A 22,017-nucleotide genomic window follows, 5' to 3' on the forward strand; every position below is an offset into this window, starting at 1 on the left:
TAGCAAAATGATTTGCTAAAAATATGAAAACGATTTTTTCTTTGGGATTATCCTAGGATGCCCAGTACGTGGGCATTTGTCGCTAACCATCAAGCGAGACAGCTGGACAAACTGCTGTAATATTTGTAGCACTTGGGCCCTATTTTTTGTGGAAGCGCCATAGCTAGTGCTGTGCCCATATTTTCCTGACCTTGAAATTCACTCACTCACTCACTCACTCACTCACTCACTCACTCACTCACTCACTCACTCACTCACTCACTCACTCACTCACTCACTCACTCACTCACTCACTCACTCACTCACTCACTCACTCACTCGTGAATGCAGCGTAATGCAGTGCAATGTGTGTTATTGATATTTTGGTAATACAAGGGTTATAGACTTTTCAATTAAGTGACATCTCAGAATTTCGAGCATGTCGTCAATCTGCTGCCGTTCAGGTGATTTTATCTACAAGAGTTAAATACTTGCTGCATATGCACAGCAACAGTGGAATAAATCATTCATAAAATGTACAGAAACTATTTCAATTAAACAATATCCAGCCATATTCTGCATCGAAAAGGAAGGTTAAACCTGGTGATAGCCAAGACATCATTAAGTACTGCTAAAGTCTGCATTGTTTGAACTAGCCAGCCCCATTATAGCACTGCTTATGTTTTGGGGGCAACAAAGTCAGACCCACTGTCGAGTGTGTTGAGGTTAACGCTTGACGTCTCTTGACTTGGTCTTGTATTGCTTTAATGAGGTTGCAGTTGTTACTAAATTGGGAAAAAGTGTGCAAGCATTCCTACAGTTTGACCATTTCATGAAGGCAAAAAATTGCATAAATTTTTCTTGCAATATTCCCGTCATTGGTTGAATTCATTTTCTCGGGAGGAAATGGACGTATGAAAACACATATTTGTACTTCATATACTGTATAAATGGACACAAACCAGACATGAACAAATTGGATGACACGGTGCTTGCCCTTCCAAATGCTATTTCTGTCTGGCTTAATTTAATCAAATTTCACGCACTGTTCCTTTTGTCCTTTTCTTACATCCGAGGACTTCACAAGCGAGTCTGTAGCACCACAACCGAGGCGACACAAAGCAAATCCCCCCCACAATTTTCTGCCAGTGCTTGAGCCTAAATGTTTCAGCATGTTGTTGTGTGAGGGGGCTATAAAGAGTGGCGAGTCGCCCGGAGGAGACAGAGATGAATGGCCTTAAAGGGAGAGTTGAGAGACGGATGCAGTGCACGGAGAGGGTTAGGAGTGATTGTGTTATTGTCCACTTATTTTACACAAGAAGCCCAAAGTAACTCTTAAATATACAACGTCGAGGTGATTAAAACATCCTCTAAATGTCTGAATGGCAAGGTAAACATGTCCCTAACCCAACAACAGGCTTCCCACGGTGCCACCAGTTTAACCAGCAACGCAGACAAACATCTTAATGAGGGACTGGGAGAGAGTTTTGAGGAGATGGTGTTTACATTTTGCATGGAGGAGGATGGCAGTGACTTCATTCAAGGGGTTGCTTGAAATTAGTCTGAATTGGTGTGCAGAGCATTTTTATGAGCCACAATATTTAAGTCAAAGTGCAACCATCTGGGTAAATACAAGCATCGCAAATGAGGCCACGGTCAGCACTGAGAGGATAACTTTCACTGTGGTAACATTGAGGTTTTCTTTGTCATTGTAAAACTGACAGACGTCTTAATGTTTCGAGGAGCAATACAATTACACTGAATCTTGAATTAAAGGTGCCTTCAGTATTTCTGGAGAACGCTTGTTGTCAAAATCGCTTTTTGTCAAATTAAGTGAATATCTCCTTGTGATCTGCTTCCTGTCCGTACTGTGTGTGTGTGTGTGCTGAAATCTTTTTTTTTGTTAATACATAGCCTAGGCCCTGTAAACTGGTTTGTAAACAACGGTCATGTAAACAAAGGGGACCACCATAGCTAGCAATTTGCCAGTTTACAGCACGCATACACAGTATGGATAGGTAGCGGATCATGAGGAGATATTCACTGATATTGACAAAAAATTGTTTCGACAACAAGCGTTCTCCAGAATCGCTGACTCCACCTTTAATGTTTCAGCACCATTATTGTATTTTTAAGTATCCTAACAAGCACGATACAATAAAGCAAACACATGAATCATAAATCTCATAATATAATATTGAATGTATTATATTTAGTTCAATCAGTTTCCCAGTGCACCGGCTCTGAAGCAGACAAATACTAAAAACTGTAGCTCCTGATCGCACAACCCTATGACCTGTTTCTCTGCTTTGAGAACTTGCATTTGGAAGTGGGAGAGAGGGGAGAAGGGGGATGAGGGGGGTGGGGGGCGGGGGGGGGGTAAAGGGTTGTGAGAAGGAGGGGTAGTAGGAACTGGAGTGGGGGGTCCGGCCGAGCCTGTTTCCAGATGAAAACCATCTGCGGAGTTTGACTTTTACAAGCAGGCCATTCAAATTAACCATCTGAGAAAAAAAGCGAGGGAGCGAAGGAGTGGAGGGAGGGGAGGGAGGGAGGGAAAAAATACGTTGGGGGCTGGTAAAAGTGCCAGCAAAGTTTTCAATAGAAACTATTCCATGACAAAGACAACAACAAAAACAAAAAAACAACACAAGCCATGAAGGAGCGGACGAGAAAAAGTATCCTATACAAGCTACAACGGGAGCCGTGTCCATATGGTCCATTCTCCCTCTCCGTTGCATCCTACCGTTCTGAATAGGTAGCCCGTACTCCAGCGCCATGCCCCCCTCAGTGAGGAGAGCCGCCTTCTCAAAGAGCCTCCTCGGTTCATCTCTGGCTACTCACGGCTCTCTGTCCGCCAGTCAACTTAATTCCCTCGTGTGTGAAAAACCTCTCCCTTTTTTCTCCGACAGCAGAAGGAGGAGGAGGAGAAGAAGAAGAAAAAAAAGATCCAAAAACAAGGGCTCTATTTTGGGCTCTGACCAGAGTACTCCTCCACACCAAACTTCTAGACTCGTCCCTCTAGTCCGCTCTGTGTTCTCCCCCTTGCTCCTTTCTTTCCCTCGGTGTATGTGTGTGTTGATGTGTGTGTGTGTGTCTGTGTGTGTGTGTGTGTGTGTGTGTGTGTGTGTGTCACCCTCCCCCCTACGACTGACTCCCATCACGTTATCTCATATTCGACTTTTCCCTCCCCCTTTTTCCTCATCTGTGTACGGATCTAAATTGCAAATACTTATCCTCTCTTTCTGTTTAGGAAAACATGTGTTTTGATGCCTGCTGGTTGCACACGAACACACCACACACACACACCCACACCCACACACACACACACACACACGCACACACACACACACACACACACACACACACACACACATTCATCAGCTGACTATGGCTCATCGCGACTCTGTGAGTAATGTCCACTCAAATGTAATTTTATCAGGAACACCTGTGTGTTTGTGTGTGTGTGTGAATGTGTTGGTTCAACTGTGAAGTCGTGTTCTGAAATCGAGACAGTTGCATCTATTGTATTAGGACTTGCAGTTGAATCCACCAAACTGTTTAACTTTGTAACATGTTGCTCCTTTACAAAACAGCCTTCTGATGTATGACACGTGCACACATTTTAATGTCTAGACCAATAAGTAAAACAACAACTTTGTATTGGAAGAACAGCAGACTATCCTAAGGTTCTAAGTGGAGCGGTGGAGTGAGAGAAGCTCATTTAGTCATAAGACTTTTTGATGCTACGAGGCGAAGAGAGGCGCGGCCAAAAGATCATTCAGACGTCACTATGTGTAACCACACAGCAAATGCCCCTGACCAGACGGTAGCAGCTGCACTCGCCTCGCACACACAGCCATACACTCATGTAGAATACACTGTAACACATGTGCTCCATCATACAGTGCACACATTTAATTACTGTGTTTTTCAAGCCATGTCTGTTAAAGAGCAGAGCAAATGATGAGCTGAGATAGTTTGCTATGTATGGGGAAGTGGGGTGGGGGGCTCTTCTGTACAACACTGTAGAAGGAAATTTGAAGGATAACATAGGAAATGCTAATGAAAGCAGCCACAACACACACACACACACACACACACACACACACACACACACACACACACACACACACACACACACACACACACACACACACACACACACACACACACACACACACACACACAAACTTGTTAAAATAAGTTCAACATGCAAGAGGACTAAGTCACACACACACACACACACACACACACACACACACACACACACACACACACACACACACACACACACACACACACACACACACCCACACACAAACACAAAGCGGTGCATTTGTGTTTATTTTGGTCCTTTGTTGTAGAAAGTGGGCAGTGGGCACATGGCTTTTGGGTGGTAACTCTAAATCAGTATACTTCATCCTTCCGTTCCCAGACCAATACAACTCACAGGAAGTGATGTCGAGTGGGTCCAAGGTAAACAGTACAGTACGTGCTCTCCTTTCTGTGTGTGTGTGTGTTGACCCAACATGCAAGATGGAGGAGAGAGTCCTTAAGCAATTAAAGCAATGATAACCATTTTGCTATAGGTCATAGAATGAGTCAAGTGAGTCTTATAACCCTGGGCGGCTCTGGGCTGAAATCAAGTACAGCACCGTAGTGATGTATATTTGATTATCTACAGTGTTCCAATACGTGTCCTTAGTTTGACTTTAATTTCATTTCCAGTATGTATAAATACATATTACGGTTTGCTACAGAAAGAATGTGAGGCAGGTAGGTAGTAAAGTATACTGTTTTTAGCGCATGGCAAATAGTGTTTTATCAATCATCAGTTATTGTACTTTTTTCATTCAGCTTGGTACCGGTAGGAATTCTGTCTAATTTGAACACTTTCTCACTTCATGATAGTGAAGGAAGCAGTGTGCCTTATATCCAGTGAAAAGTCAAGGTGTGTAGATTGGTGTGGAGGCTTGGGGTTTAGTAGAACAGAGATCTGAGTCCTTATATTAACAGACCTGCCAGCAATGTTGAATTTAGCGTCCAGTTTTGACAATATAGTTCAAATCATGTTGAGATTGTCCGTTGTGTGCACCTTTTGCACTTTGACATTGCATCTGTATGCAGTGCAATAGGCAACAACAGAAAACAAATCAGCATTTAATCACAAAGCTCAACACTCAGTGTATAATATGCCCTTGGAAACAGTCAAGGAAAAAGGAGTAATGGGAAAAGTGAACTAGAAATGCACTATTCCAAGGACAGTCCAAACTGCCAACAGTAAACAACAGTGCTTCCTGTGGACACCCATACTTAAGAGGCCGGATGAAATAAAGATTTGTAGACTCTGCTATGTATCAAGTGTACAGCCGAAGTTGTTATTTTATTGCTACGAATTTCATCTTTTTTCTAAAGGTGTATTCGCTGTAAAAGAAGTCCTCCCTGCCAGCTGGAACAACTCTGGGCCACTCATCATTAATACCTTTCCTACATCAAATACAGGATCTCTCTACCATAGAGTTATAGAGGCTGATTAATAGGATCTTTCTATTTGGTAATCTAAGCAAAAGAGAGGACCGGACCTGAGGGAAAACACAACAGTGAGTGGAAAGTTGCCAGTTGAAACTTACCATGGTGTCTACATGTTTGAGAGGGAGGTCACTGCTCTGCGCCTGATCAGAAAAAAAAACGAAGAGACACAGAGACAATTAGAAAGTGGGATCAATACCTGGCAACGCTTACATACAGGTGCAACAATAAACATTGTATATCACTGAAAAGTTCATTTGTTTCTGTTATTTAATTCAAAAAGTGAAACTCATATATTCTGAGTGCATACAGTCATCAACATAATCTAGAATACACACTTTTCAGAAGATTGACATTTCTGTATTATAAACTATGTTTTACTGGTTTTATGTAATATTCGAATATTTTGTAGATAGATTCATTTTATTCCATGAGCTTGAAAGCAGTAATCATCAAAATTACAACAAAAGAAAGGCCTGACATATTTCGCTTTGTGTAATGAATCTATAATATATGAAAGTTTAATTTTTTTAATTAACTTTTGAATGATATTCATGTTTTGAACACCATGTCATGTTACAGTCCGTTGTGTCATTTCACACTAGCACCAACTCTATGCGTTGAAGGCAGCTACACCCTACTACGCCATTCCTTGCCCTAATGTGGCCTGAAACAGAGTGGGGCTCCACCTTGAATTGCGTGGGACCATCTATAATCCTCTCTGTGCAAATATTTACACAAAGAGACAAGTCTACTTCCATTAGCCAGGACCAGAGAGTGTGTCAGTTGCAACCCTCTTTTTGCCGCACCATATACAGCTATGGGACACAACAGGGAGAACGTGGACCAGGCCAATGGACGGACAGAGGGGGAAAAGAAAAAGAATAGATTTAGGATGTACAGTATGGACTAGCTGAGAGAGAGAACGACACCATTTCAAAAAAGGATAGATGGACGGACAGGATTTGGGGCAAAAGATGAAAAAAAAAAAACTTCAGAGCAATCTATGATGTCATTGGTTTTGTGTTGGGCCTGGCTATAGCCACAGCCCGCCACACACGCACAGATGCTACTTATACTAAATGATGCATAAGAAAAAAGTTCACTCTAAGCAGTTCTGAAAAGCCTCAGTCATAACTACACGTAGCAGAAAGGAAATTAAAGGACCAGTGGCACTTTTTCATAGCAGTGAGAATCGTTATATATTGTCCGTGGTTTACAACCAATGAGTGCATCCTGTAAAGCTGGATTATTTCGATCTTCTGTTATCATCAATTGAGGATCCCAGTCTCCGTAGATCATTCTGGCGTAAAGTAGAGGCGTTGTGTATCATGGACTCCTGACTACTTTTCTGTCGTGGAGATTTGAGTAACTGTCATAAAAGTGGCAGGGGGGGTGTGTGTGTATGTGTGTGTGTGTGTGTGTGTGGGGGGGGGGGGGGGTGGGGGGGTTGCTTTTGAACCTCAGCGGTTTGTCAGCACCGTCCAAAGACAGCCCCATAAAAATCGTAAAAAGTGACGGAAAGTTGGCAAAGAATGCTAGGTCAGATTCCTAGGCTTGTTTACTTGTTCTTTGATCAAATATCTTCTGATCTAAAGCAGGAAACTGAACGCTCTCCAGCAAAAAAAAAAAGCCTAGCCCAAACAATCGGTATGCATGACAGTTTGAAACTCAAACTCATGATGGTATTGTTTAAGCACATTGTTTTTAAAGGGTTTTTTTAAGGGTAGGGCTAAGGATATTCAATTATTTTGTTATTATCTATCAAATCCAATGCATAATGTGTGTGTTTGTCTATCAGTTACTACCTAACCTTGACTGTTGCAATCAGTCCATCGAGTCTAGAGTCTAAAAATATCCTCTTCACTTAAATAGCTTGGTTTAATTTAAGTTGTTTTTCACAAATGCTACTCAAGCAAGGGTATTACACATTTGGTAAACTAGAGGGAATGTAAGGCAATAGGACTGTGCATGCAGGCTGGAGCCAAAATAAACTACAGTGTTTGTGTTCATGGGAAATGACATTTCACCCAGGGGCACAGAGGAATAAGTCTTTGGATACACACAAAACTCTTTATTGGAATGAAGATATTGTTGGTTTTGGTCTTTTCATGGGATTTGTTCACAATAACAAAAATATGGGGGGGGGGGGGAATCTTATCATTTGGATTTTAGAGAACAACAACAACCAGGAGTTATGACGTTTAATATTTTAAATGGCCATTTGGATCAAAGTACTTTGTAGTTAAAGGTGGAAGGTGGTTAAAGGTCAGCGATTCTGGAGAAAAACTTGTCGTCAGTGAATATCTCCTCACGGTCCATTATCTGTCCGTACTGTGTTTGCGCTGAAATCCAGTGTTAATTGATTCAAATCTTAAGCCCTGAAAACAGGCATGTTGCTTTGTACGGTGGGCCCCCTTTGTTTACGTACCCTTTGTTAAAGTCCCAGTTTACATAGTCTAGGCTGAATAATAACACATTCTCTCTTTTTTGAGCACACACAGTGCAGACAGGTAGTGGGGTCATGAGGAGATATTCAATAATAATATTGACAAAAAGCGTTCTTCAGAATCGCTGGCTCCACCTTTAATTTAGCCTCATCTATGATATGTTTTTGACTGGACAGTGCCACACAGACAGCTGCTGCGATGTTACACTACTGAGGAGGCTTCTCTACTTCTGTAGAAAGATTCAGTGGAACATAAACATTGAATGCAAAGGGGCAAATTATAGTCTGGACCAGAATACAGTCTCTAAACGCCCAGAGTAAACCACCAACCAGGGAGAGAGAGAGAGAGAGAGAGACAGAGAGAGAGAGAGAGAGAGAGAGAGAGAGAGACCTTAGAATCATCCTAACTACACCACAAACTCCATCCTCACCAGTAACATAACAACTTACGACATTTTAAAAAGACCAAACTAAAAGTAAGGTAATCTGTCGTTGCAACATCAGACCCGTGGAAGGCCTAGTTACTTCTAGGAACGTTTGAGCCTCTAAATGCAGCCTGTGGATTTATCTCGGAGGGCCAGAATCTGCAGCCGCAGGCATTTTCACACAAATAGCCCATATTGTGTGTACACCAAGAAAAACACACACACTGACACAAACAATTCTCACAATGATATATTCCAACATGTGCGTTTCCGTTTTGAGCAATTGCAGCCAGATGGCCGGAGTGTGTGTGCGTGTGTTTGTGTGTGTGTGTGTGTGTGTGTGTGTGTGTGTGTGTGTGTGTGTGTGTGTGTGCATGTGTGTGTGTATTGTTGTCGGGGCTACTTTAGAAAGCAAGAGAAAGCCTGGGAAGTTGTGTATCAGCAAAAAGGCGAAAACATACGTTTGGAGAGGAATGGCACAGAGACTAGAATTGAATTGTGTTCATAGTTTAAATGGATAGACATTGGAAAGGCTGCTGGCAAACACAGTCTCTCTTGAGGCCCATGGTCACATCAACACATAAAGGCAAAACTCTTTGGCATAGTAAATAACGTAAATCTTCTTTACTTTAACTTGAGTTGAACCTGATGGCAAACTGTCTTGTTGGTGCTTTCGAGGGGAGTGGAGAGCCAGAGAGTATGGGTATATATACTGTATTTATTAGCTGCATTCCAATTTTATTGAACCTCCTCTGTCTGTGTATAAACCCTTCCACCGAAGAGTGATGCTTATAAGATGGGAATTGATGGTGCAAATATGCCTGTGTGACCTTATTGTCACCTTAAGCAGTTAGCTTAATAGCTTGTTTTCAATTTGCAGAAACCCTTTATCAAATCAAATGATGAGTGTACATTCCTGAGAACAAGACGAAAGGGGGAAGAAAACAACAACGTCTAGAGAGTACAGAAATACCTGTTGAGAGCTGATGTGACTGACTAGCGCTACCATGTTAGCCATTTGGGTGGACATGCTACAGTAGTTCAGCAACTATACACCATGGACATATAAAGAAATGGACACCGGATTGAAACACGGCGCCCATTCATTCCTATGAAAGCTGCTCATTGGCGCAGAGAAGCAACAAGGAAGCATAATCCAGAAATTCCATGCGGCCCGGAAGCATGACGTAGCATGGAAGTAGCTGCATTATGGACCTATCAAGAAAGAGGGCGGCAAGCGTAGCGGACTGGAGGCGGGTGTAGAATCATTCTTGTTCTGTAGCATCTAGCCTGGCGAAAACAAACTGAAAGCCGGTAAAAGCCGTTGGGCTAATAAAACGCTTGAGGTGGCGTTTTGAAATGAGAAAACTTTCATTTTAATAGTATATGGTCTAAAGATAAGTATGAGCCTATGATTGATATCCAGAATTGTTTTGCAGAGACGCAATCTTGTTCGCCGTTTGTACTGTGTGGACGGGGAAATCTGCCTACGGACCGCATGAAAATAAGCTCCTCCCTCAACCATGCAATACCAATGGCTTGGCCACATGTCCATGCTGGCTGCTCGGAGAAGGCACAGTCCTGGGGGCCTGCAATACACCTGTAAGCCAAGACGCCAAGTCTCCAAATGAATTGAATGGACCCATTGAGAATTAAGGCTGCAGGATGCATTTGTACGGTGTAATGATCTTATTTATACATGACAATCATTCCACATTTGTACTAGCAGGGAGATCGATCACTACAAGGGCTCCTTGGTAGTAAATACCTTGATGTGAAAGGTTCCTCCTGTTACGGTCATATTGTTTTGATGTTTGCATTAAGCCCAAAGACATTAATTAAGACATTAACAATCAAATCTGGAATGTGAATGTAAGTTGACCCTTAATGACGATATCAAATAACAGAGTTACTGTACACAGGCCGATGTCACAGCTAAACATCTGAGAAATTCCTCCCGCTGCACCTGAGTGTACTTTGGCTCAAAAGTAAATGTCAGACAGCCGCACAACCATAACCACAGCAGACTCTTCAAATAATAGAACACAAGTGTGGTCTTTAAACATAATTAGAAGAGATGCAAGAGTATAAAGACTAGGGGGAGAAAAGCATTGTTCTGTTGCCAAGAGCTTTGCAGCACCTGCAGGGAACATGAAAACACAAACCTGACCTTTCCCAATAGACTACAGGCATAGATGTAGGTTTCTCTGATCCTGCTTTCCTGAAGTGAAATATACAATGGATTGGATACTATAGATATCATTGGACAGTGGATTTTATCAAATTAAACAAAACATCTCCATTGCAAATAGGCTACTTAAGATGCTCTGCCTCCTTGGCACATCCCCTAGCTTAGAGGCATGCCACCACAGTCAAGTCAGCTGAGTGTCATATTGCATTTGTCCTCCTGAGAGGAGCTAAATACAGGCTGTTGATCTCCAATGAGGAAGCAAAATAGTAACAGGCCTAATGATAAACAAACTGTGGCAATGACAAAACGTTGCCTAAAAGGAACTACATGATGTTTAGTAATGTTTCCTTCATAGCTCAGGTGAAATACATACTGGAGGTGGCTTGATACGAATGACTTCAACAGTTGCTTACAGCTGCATTCTCCTCTTATGTCTGCCAATGTTGTACTGATCAGAGATACGCTTAAAACAACTTCTTTAAACCACAAACACACACACACACACACACACACACACACACACACACACACACACACACACACACACACACACACGCAATGATAAAACCATCACCACTGCCTTGTGTTTGCCTCCTATAAGACCAGCGTATCAAGAGAGAGGTTGACTTTTCACCCACCACAGCTGGTTATCTCTGTCACCACCACCACACCATGTGCTTTCTTTCACATGGAGGAGCACACAGTGGCTCCTTTGAGCAATTTACCCAAATTACAGCTCACTCCTTAAGGAAAGCAAGAGGTAGGGAGCACACACACTGGGAGTTTCCCCCCCGGAGCACAATCGCAGCAGCCCAAAGCAAAGCAGGGCCTCTGGGGGAAAATGACCCAGGGCTAAATATACAGCTATGTGCATCTTTAGTCGAGACACACAGAACCACTTCAGGCCAGCTCAGTGTGGACAGCAGAGCGGTTAGCATCATCACCGCCTTTGGGCGTGTGAGGGGAGTATTACATTACAACAGACAGCATTGATTGTGAGTGTTGTGGAGTGTTTAAGTTCAGTCATGGCTCTAGTACATACGTGTGTGTGTGTGTGAGTGTGTGTGTGTGTGTGTGTGTGTGTGTGTGTGTGTGTGTGTGTGTGTGTGTGTGTGTGTGTGTGTGTGTGTGTGTGTGTGTGTGTGTGTGCGTGCGTGTGTGTGTTTCGTTTAGTATATCCTTGTGTCTATATGTGTGTGTGTGAGTCAGACCAAGGGTGTGTGCCCTATGCCACTCATCCTTTCCTCCTCCCAGGACATTTCTGGGACAATTTCTCTCTTTGGAAACTTACAAAACACACACACACACACACACACACAAACCATGTTGACTGGCAGCAGAGTGGCTACGCACTTAGCTCTACTCCTCTGTTTACACTGAATTTTTGGACCATAGCCCACGCCGAGCGAGAGACTAAGCATGCCTTAGACATGCCTCGGTTTGCTTACGTTTGTACTAAGCAGCCCGGAATGATGCGAATGAGTCTTTACATTTTGCTTTGATGGGTTAAATTATGGAGCATTCCTCACCGCTAATGAAATGAAAAGAGGAAAAGGCTTAATGTGCCATTCACACACTAAACGATTGTCAAGGGGCCTCATTTGCGCAGGATAAAACATTGAAACATTTTTTGAAAGTGTTTTTCCCACGTACATTGTGCTGCGTGATTCATTCCCCCAAGGGATATTCTCATATCAATGCAGTATAAGGAAAGACACAAGAACCTCAACAGCCATTGGTTCCTCTGAAGATGCCATGTAGACTGACTGTGGATCAGTCTCAAATCAAATGTCACGAGCAAATCAATTGGGATGTTAAAATCCACCAGCTGTTTGGGGGTTACCACATTGCCACAGTTGTGTCTCCGGTAACTGAAACACTAAATACTGAATAGATTATGGAATTCTGCCCTGTGATTTACTCTGTGTGTCCTGGTAGTGTGAGACGCTCCCCTGTTTCAAACCCCATCCATCACAGTGGTGAACACAGTGTTATTACAGATGAGACACAGGACACCTGTAGAGTCTCCTGGCTGATATGTCCAACAGTGCCTCCTAGTGGGACTCCTCCCAAACTGCAGGCCTACACACCAGCTGACACAATGATGAGGTACCTGAAACCTTTGGTTGCGTTCCGAATCGCATACTCTTTCTTTTTTCTATTCTACATACGACGATAAAAAGAATCTAGTTAGGATGCAGTAGACATACTATTGGGACTAATACTTTACTCTCTTATTTCATCATAACATTGCGCCTTGATCTTGCCTCTTGCTTTTATATCCGTCGCATCCCCGTTTGTTTTCATATGGAGGCTTGGTCGATGTGACGTCACTTCACGTGCGCAATGGATTGTGGGTCTGAATCGACCAAATAGGATGCAGTTTTCAACACTAACAATCTTGGCCGCATGAAGTAGGACATCCGGGTACTTCTAACCATCCTAAATCTGGCCACAAGAATCGGGACATCCTAAATCTTTTTTCTACATACTATATAGTAGAAAGTATGCAATTCGGAACAGTAAAATTCATTCAAAATTGTAACTCTAAGCTGCTGAAAATAGCAAAAGCTTACTCTTTCTTTTTTCTATTCTACTGCATTTAACCATAACAATAATCTAGTTAGCATACAATGGGACATACTTTACATATGTACTTCATCATAACATTGCACCTTGATCTTGCCTCTTGCTTAACAATCCGTCGCATCCCCGGTTGTTTTCATATGGAGCCTCCGTCGATGTGACGTCAATTCCGGTGCGCACTGGATTGCGGGTCAGAATCGCCCAAATAGCACGCTATCTTCAACACTAAAGATCTCGGCTGGATGTAGTAGACATTAATTGGGACATCCTAAATCTTTTTTCTACCATACTAAATAGCAGAATGTATGGGTATTGGAACGCATGGAAAGTCTGACTGGTGCTCCCTTGCTTCTGTGACAGTTCCTCAGTTTCCCTACTTTTCCAAAGTGTGAAGTGTGAACGTGTTTGTTTGCCTTCAAAGTCAAAGCGCAGCTGTTTGGCAAGAGCCTTGACAAATGTGTTTTCCCCTGTCCAGTGGATGCCTAAAAAGGTAATCTTGCTTCAGTGGAGTTGAAGCCACCCAAGAGCCAATTCCTATAATGTTGAAAACGTAATGCTTACAAATTAGAGGACACATGGAGTGTTTGCTGACACCTGTGCCTGTGAAGATTGCAGTGTATACGCCGTACACATTTCTTCTTTCCAGGGAAGACCCTTTCATAGGCTTAGGAGTTGAACTATCACAACATTAATACAGACACTTTCCAGATTATGATAAACATAACATGGCAAATGCAAACATACAGTAATCAACTGCAATACAGTTTACAAATGTCTCTACGAATTGTTGAATTATTTGTAAGTAAGAAAGAGAGTAATTTTTTTCAGTCAATGATAGCAAAGCAGAGTACATACATTTTAGGTAGATCAATAGAACATTGGCTAAAAAGCTGCAGGCCGAAGCCATTTACTGTAATCATTAATCTTACAGACTGAATTTTGTACAATCCCAAACACAGTATGGTCATATTCATAGCAATACAATACTACTAAACGCTGATAAACAATATTCACTTATGACCCAGCTCTTCTACCTCATCAGCCTCAATAACACATGAGTAAAAGGGCGCACACACACACACACACACACACACACACACACACACACACACACACAGCTGTTCCTCTCTCATGCTCTGTGTGCTCCTTCATCTTGCAGCGTTCACACAGCCATGTCCCAGAAATGTAAACACAGTGCAAGAGGAAAGGAGGGGGTCTGTGTAGGCCTTATGTGTGTGTGTGTGTTTGTGTGTGTGTATATCCAGGGTTAGGGTTCAGGTTGGAGTAGTGTGTATTGCTTATTCCCTGTTCCCAACCCCCTTGGGCACATCATTCCAGAATGCCAGGGATCCCTCAGGACCTTTCGGAGGCAAGTAGAATGGATGGTTCCTCGCTGTGGGAAAAAAACAGCCGAGTCGCCCATGACCCTAAACCACCTCCGTCAGACTTCTCCCATGTTTCTCACCCCCGCCTGTCCCCTGCTCCTACTGATACGGCCTCTGTTATGTAACCAAAAGCCTTTTCCAACATGTGAGAGGAGGGGACTCTATACAGGCATCTGCCAAGTATTTTTACTCTATGAGGCTGTCCGTGTGTGTGTATGTGTGTGTGTGTGTGACTGTGTGTGTACACACACCTATTAAACAAGTCGCTTTTTCTCCTCCACTCTTAATAATTCAACTGCATATGTCCCAATATGGTAATAAGCCAGAAACATCGTCAAAATAACCTAGAAAAAAAGGGAAAGGGAATTGTTCAAGACTTAATTTAATTTATTTGGCCTGACTGAGCCTCCCATGCCTGTGAAGTTTGAGATGCTCTATACATTACGCAATCATTTATTAGTGGGGATAATAGGCAAGTATGCATGTTATGTAGCTAATGAGCCTAATGATAAAAGATGTTATACGTCAGTGGCTTTCATTAGAAAAATGATTCAGCCATGCAGGTGCTGTGGGTCTGCGTGAATGACGTTAACACGTCAAGCTAATGATAGAGACGCCAAATTTAGGATTCTACAGCCATGCTAGCAGCTCCCTGAGGCTGTAGCCTAACTTTGAGCCTTATGCTAACATACTGATGTTCAGGACGTACGTAACATATGTTCAACATCCGAGTTCCGTGTGCCAACATTGACCATGTACCATCACACACAGTGTAATGTCATTCGTTTAGCAGGAATTTGGTCAATACCCATCTACGTATTTAGTGGATCTATGAACAAAACTTGCAGTGTTAATACACAGCCTAGGCTCTGTAAACGGACATGTTTCTAGCTACGGTGGGCTCCTCGAATTCATTGGGGACATGAAAGCCTGCACAAAATGTTCTGGCAGTTGAGATTGTTTTTGGGATATATTTCTATCTGGACCAGAGTGGTTGTGGCTGTTGTTTACCCTGGTGAGGACAGGCTCTTGCAGTTCATTTGTCCGGATGACAAAGTTGTTACTAAAGCTTGGGTGACACCAAAGGACCTCAAAGTGTCAGCCTCATTCTTCCCAGCAAACTACTGTGCTGTTTTATTAGAAGAAAGACCTGAGCGACAAAAGGAAATCACACCAAAACGCAAGGGCTGATGGGTAAAAGGAGGAGGATGCTGGCATCAGTGACTCAAGTTTGGAAAGCCTGATATAACTAAGCAAGATGAGGGTGAACATAGTCAGAACTATTATTAGTCCATTATTATAATTGGTCATAGTGAATAGGACTGCGTTTGTTTTGACTGTATTAAGTGCAACGCCTCACTAATGTGGTGGCACGACTTCATAAAAGTGCAGTTTACAAGCCACAGTTCACTTGTAATTCAGCGATGTAAACTGAGAGGCCCTGTTATTTACAAATGTCTGTCCACAGTTCACATCTAGCTAATAATGAGAACCTTTCGATTGTGTGTGGTAATGGTTGAAAGGTAAGGGGTTTATTTAGATCATTCATTTTGTCAAACAAGTTAGAAAAATGCATAAAAGTAACTTTCCCACTAAGTTGTCCATTTGACCCAGCACTTAACTCATATCTTTTCTCCATCTAAGCTAAATTGGATGCCTGCAGACAAAACATTTAACATGACGGCTGGTCTTATACAACATGCACCCTTAGGTCTAAGTATGTAATATATACACACTTGATAAGGCTGGGTTATCACGTAGTACACTTACACTTAAACACGTAGCGCATGACGTCTGGCTCTTGGGTTCGATATTAAACTTGTATTTTATGGTGCAGTTTGTGTGTTCCCAGGAGAGCAGGGGTCATACTGTATATTATTACAGGAGGCCTGGTTGGTGCGTGTATATACGCAGCGTAATACAGGGCACATCAGGGAAATATGTATGCTTCTAAACACAGCGCTAATTGGACCACATCTAGACCATCTATGCCCTGCAGTTACTCATTACTCAACAATGTCCTGGCCCCATTCCCTGACTACACAAGACCTTGAAAAAAAGGAAAAAGACGCTGGGTGACGTAGGTGTTTTATGGTTTATGGTTCTCTGCATGCATTCTTTATGTGTGTTTTTTAAGGGGGGGGGGGGGGCAAGGGCAAGGGTTCATATTTGAAGTATACCTCCCCAAATTCCCTAATATCTCGCTCACTCCGCAGCTTCTGACCAGCTTTTTATTTGTTGAAAATCAAACTTATTCCTGGCAGAGCTGAGGCCCATCTTAGGATATTATCCCAGCATGCTTCAGTGCAGGGGGTCTGGGTTGGAGGGGGTAAGCACTTCTGTCATCAACATCGTAGGATTTGGGATCTTCCAACCACACATCATCAGCTGGATAAACGGGTTGCCAGTTGGCACCGCCTTGCAGCAGTAGTGGGCTGTAGTTTGTTTTCAGTCCAAGTTCACTCTGTTGTTAGCAACTAGCAGGGTTACTATATTTACATCAGGGCTCAGAAGCAACTAATGTCATAACCACACTCCACAATTTAACATGCTGGTGCAAATCGCCGTCATAAAATTCACGTGTCTTGTGTCTCTGTCAAGTTACCAATACAGTGGCTCTACATAAGTGCGTACATCCACAATGTGACAACAGCATCTGAGTTATGACGATCCTGGCCAATACAAATTTGTGACACTATTCACACAACTCCGTAAAGGCTTAAGGCACACTAAATAATACTGTACATACTTAATGACATTTACAAACATGTTGCCAACAGAACATGTTTTCGAGTCAGCACGGAAATCAAATGTGTGCTTGTCATAACGGGTCATAACAGTTTGAGCACTTCTGATGACTTGACCTTATTGTTAAGGGCACAAAACGATAGGACAGTCTTCAAGTCTTCAAAGTGCTGTGAAAATTGCAATTCCTTACTTGGCAATCTCCGTCTACTTTGGAAGATGATTCGGTACCATAGCTCCAAAACAGCTAGAAAATGGGTTGTCTGTTTCTACTACTGTTTCTAAGGTTATGAATTAACGTTCAATCTCAACATCTAAAAGAACTCCACTAATTCAAGATTGGGCTCATGTGATCCTACTGTATATGTAACACTGTTGGACTGACAATGGGGGGAAAAAAGTATGAAATCAATGCAGCAGAACCAGAGACATTGTGTGAATGTAAGCTCATTTCACACAAGCAGTAATCCTTCCCAACAATTGTAAACAGCGATGTGTATAAAAAAATAAAAGATCTAAAAATGTGATATGATCTTAAGTCCCACACCACTTTGTAGATGGTTTGAGGGACTTTAGATCCTTGTGGTGAGATTGTTCAGTCAACAGTTTGATTTTTATCAAAGCTAAAAAGATGTTTTGCTGTTTGTAATTGGAGAACCTTGGAGACAGGTTTGAGAGAGAGCAACAGGTAACTATGAGAACGGTGGAAAGACACACACACACACACACACACACACACACACACACACACACACACACACACACACACACACACACACACATACACACACAGAATGACTTCTTTCATCTTTTACTTAATAGTGCAACTGAAACAATGTTGCAATCAGTACACTGAAATCAGCTCAAATAGGCTGTGTGAACAGTCTTGGTCCACATCATGTTCTGTGGTGTGAGTGATAGAGTAAGTCTTGTAATCTGTACTAGAGTTAGTTTAACCCCTGCTCTGTCTAAATTAACGTTCAGTACATTATATCCATGTCATTTAAAACAAGGCAGTCATTTATATTTGGTTGGAAAAACTATGTCCTTCCTGTCTATTCCAAATAAAAACAACATTGGAAATGAAACTGCACTCATGAAATATTATACTCCAAAAAGTAAACTTACAAAAGATATTAAGCAACTGAAAGAGTAAAAAAAAAGGGGCAGCCCAGTTACGTGAAGGTATCTTGTTTTCATTTCAGTCAGAATGGAACATTATCGTCTGGTGATAAAGTTCTATGTTTTTTTGTAGCTCGTCCCATCTGAGTGGAATGTCTGGCTTCTCAAAGGAAAATAAAGTAGATTTTTCTCTCAGACCAAGTTAATATATGGTCGGCGTTGCAATCAGTCTGCACCTGAGTGGTGCAGTAAATCACGGTGGTTGTCTGGCCGCGAGCAATGGAATTCACCAAACAAGGGGGCTGAGGAGAACTGACACACACCTCGGGCTGGAAGTACTACTGCTGCCGGGAACGCAAACACCGACAGATATCATCCACTTTCTGTCTTACACACAGAATAGCATGGACTGCCAATCAAAAGGGTGACACATATACACGCAGGTAGAATACTCTATGTGATAGGATACTTTAAGAATTGAATGCAGCCACCCTGACTCACTGAAACACTTCAAGTGCATAAAAAACAACAATCTGTGATCAGTCCATGTCTACTTTCCCATGCTTCAATATTTTTCCCAATGGCCATATTTTCCATCCGGCTGTATTTCTTAAACTACATTACACATTGCATTTACATCAGGCTCGAGCAGGAAAGCCAATGTTGGTGGTTAAAGCTTGATCAGCCACTCTCCTCTGCGGTAGAGAGGTACATGAACGAATGCTTTACACCTCGGCTCGTCAGCATTTATGAGAGCAATCAGCACCTCCTAATGCACAAAAGCCTCCGGGGAGAATACAGTTGGCAAGCAAAGCAAAAAAAGGAGATGAAACGGGTCGAGAGATTCTACTTCCCTTTTTTCAATCTTTTCAAACAGATTAATAGATAAGACAGAACTGAAATATGTATCCGCATTGATTCACTTGCAAAACTAAGTTAACTGAGCCAAACAACTTCACAGACAAATATTTTCCCGTATATTTCCTGTGACTGCAATTTGGATGTGCCAATGCGGTGCCAATTTGGATGTGCCAATGCGGTGTTGTGAATACTGCAGTCGTACGGAACGGCGTAATAAATGTCTAGCAGCAGTGTGTGAAGTTTATCGACATCAGAACAAATGGTCAGAGCTGTCAGCAGAGAAAAGCATAGACAATAGCACCTAGGCTAAGTTAGCCAAGGGATTATTTATGTTCCAACAGGAGGCCAACAACAGGTAGTGGAAGGGTACGTTCTTGCACTGTGTCCAGAGGTGATCATTTCAGGAGAACCAAAGCATTGCCCGGAAAAGCTTAGCCAACTCGGCTGCACATTTTAAACAGATGTCCTCATGGTGAAGGCATCTAGTGCAAAATCATCTGCAGAGGATAATAACATGTTCTTCTTGCTAGATCACGGCAGCTCTTATGAAAGAAAAACAGGACATTTTGGAGAAATGTTTTCTCTGTGAGATTATATAAGAGCAGGGGGATGTTTGCTTTGGTCTGTCGAGCGCCCCCAAACCATTTAAACACACAACAAGTGAGTGAATAATCTCCAAGTCTAACACGTTGTCTAATGCCAATACCAAATAAGGCAACAGAGCAAGCGTGATTTTATTGCCCTTGAAAAATCACTTCATACTCAGACTCTGCGTCCCACTTTGTTCAGTGTTAGTTTAACCACCAGAAGATGTAATCACCACAGAGCAAATTCAAGGACACCACATTTTGTTTACGATTCTTCTAGATGATTGTTGTTGGTTTAATGTCACAGCAACCAATAAATCCAAAACTTTAAAATCTTTTTTTTTTTTACAATTTTTAGCAGGGCAGAACAAAACAACAAAGAAACAAGGGTTAAGTCAAGTAAAGTCTGGTTTACTTATACTGCTGCCCAAAATCACAAGTTTGTCTCAGGGGGCCTCATGATAAGGGGTTCATTATCTGCAATAGTAACTGCCTTGTTTGTGGAGCTGACAGAGGCTGTTACTTTTCCAACCCTGTTTGCAATAATTCTACACCAGGAAAGACCCAATAATGCCTGCTGAGCACATACAGCATGGAAGCAATTACTCAAAGAACAAAAAGGCCAAAAAACTGTGACTTACCAGCTCATAGTTTGTCGCTGGAACACAAGATGAAGGCACCTGAAAAACAAAAATAAAACGGGGGAGTCACATTGTTGGTCATGTTCATAGTACCATAAAGATATAAACACATAACTTGACTTCTAACATTCCTGCATTTATTGCATTCAGGTTAGACTGTATGCTGGCAGTGAGGAACAGGCTTCATTGGATTTAAAGCTGCACCAATCAATATTGTTTAAGAAAAACTGCGTAATGTGAAAAGGCTCAGTCGTAGTGAAAAACCCGCAGACAATGACCACACCTCTCTGCAGTATACTGTATAGTGGAGCATGCAGCTGCTCAAGAGTCAGATAATTCCCTCAAGAGTTGGCAGGTTTTTTCAGTGAGAAAATTCAGAAAAACCTACTCCATATAACCTGCTCAGCGCCAAACAACAGATGTACAAAATTAGCAACCAGCTGACGAACGCAGCGGAGCTTTTAGCAACTAAACAACCACAGACAGGCTAACATGTCAGCCACATGTGAGCTTTATAAAGGTGATATGTCAGTGTTGTGTTGACCACGGCTTGTTGTGCTGCCCCCAGGTGGCCAGAAAATCAACTAATACCGCGTAAAATAGGAAACAGTTTACGATGATCTTACTGAACTTTACGTAGCATTTCCATCAGAAAAGACAACCTTTAGAAATGGCACTCGTCAAGCATTCCCACAACCAAACACACTACAGAACTCAGTAGTGTTACACAGTGTAAAGCACAAGGTAAGGACAGTACTGCGATAATCTAATTGTTAAAATTAAATTTAAAAAACGTTGGTGATAGCAAGGGAAAGACATAATGGTGAAGTGGGTCGGTGATGACCCTCCTTCTGTTGCCATGAAAACATGGACACTACATCAATGGAAGGACTCCATTTATTTTGCAGAGTTGACTATAATCTGGGTTTAAACCGATAATATAATGGACAGCTGTCACATTTTCGGATCGGGAACAATGGACATGGGCTTGATCCAATTGTTCATTCCTGCGTCTAGGACATCATCTGATACTGTAACTGCCGAATCAGCGGAGGTTAGTCAGCGGTGGGATCGCTCCAACAGAACTCATGATCTGTCTATTGCCCGGGCTAATCCGATTAGCATCCGACAGCTTCCATAATCATTCTGTAAACTGGGAGCATGAGCATGAAGACCCAGGCTGATAAACAGGAAGAATGTAATGATGATGATGATGATGCGGCCTCTAACAGAAGATTCAAATGAAGTGTTTCCAGAGAAAGATGAGCGCTAGATGAGGGTGAAGACAGACAGGATGTCACCACTGATGTTTCCTTCCTGTGCACGTCTGTATTCTGTCCCTTTGTTCGTCATTATTCTGAGGCTGCACACAGTGGGGAAAATCCCTACAAATTTAATTTGAGCCCTGTACACCACCATCCTCTCTGTATATAACTGACAGACAGCAAACGATAGGACAGGCCAGCTTTATATTTCCAGAAGGCTTTTAGACTCATTTGTATCCTAAATCCTGCTTT

General features: G+C 42.3%; 1 protein-coding gene across 5 annotated transcripts in view; it reads right to left on the reverse strand.

Moving 5' to 3' along the window:
• tns1b (tensin 1b) overlaps positions 1-22,017 on the reverse strand; it is a gene marked incomplete at its 5' end in the record, with an annotated part of 174,492 nt that overhangs the window by 56,227 nt on the left and 96,248 nt on the right. For 4 of the 5 annotated variants that reach the window (XM_080038119.1, XM_080038122.1, XM_080038118.1 and 1 more), the window contains 2 exons: positions 5,610-5,651; positions 20,501-20,539. In XM_080038119.1, the coding sequence (XP_079894245.1) occupies positions 5,610-5,651; positions 20,501-20,539 (81 nt within the window). Of the gene's footprint in view, positions 1-2,722; positions 2,837-5,609; positions 5,652-20,500; positions 20,540-22,017 lie in introns of those variants that run through there. The other variant, XM_080038121.1, reaches the window with a different exon arrangement.

Source organism: Ammodytes marinus (genome assembly GCF_949987685.1).
Source record: "Ammodytes marinus genome assembly, chromosome: 12".
Lineage (NCBI taxonomy): Eukaryota > Metazoa > Chordata > Actinopteri > Uranoscopiformes > Ammodytidae > Ammodytes > Ammodytes marinus.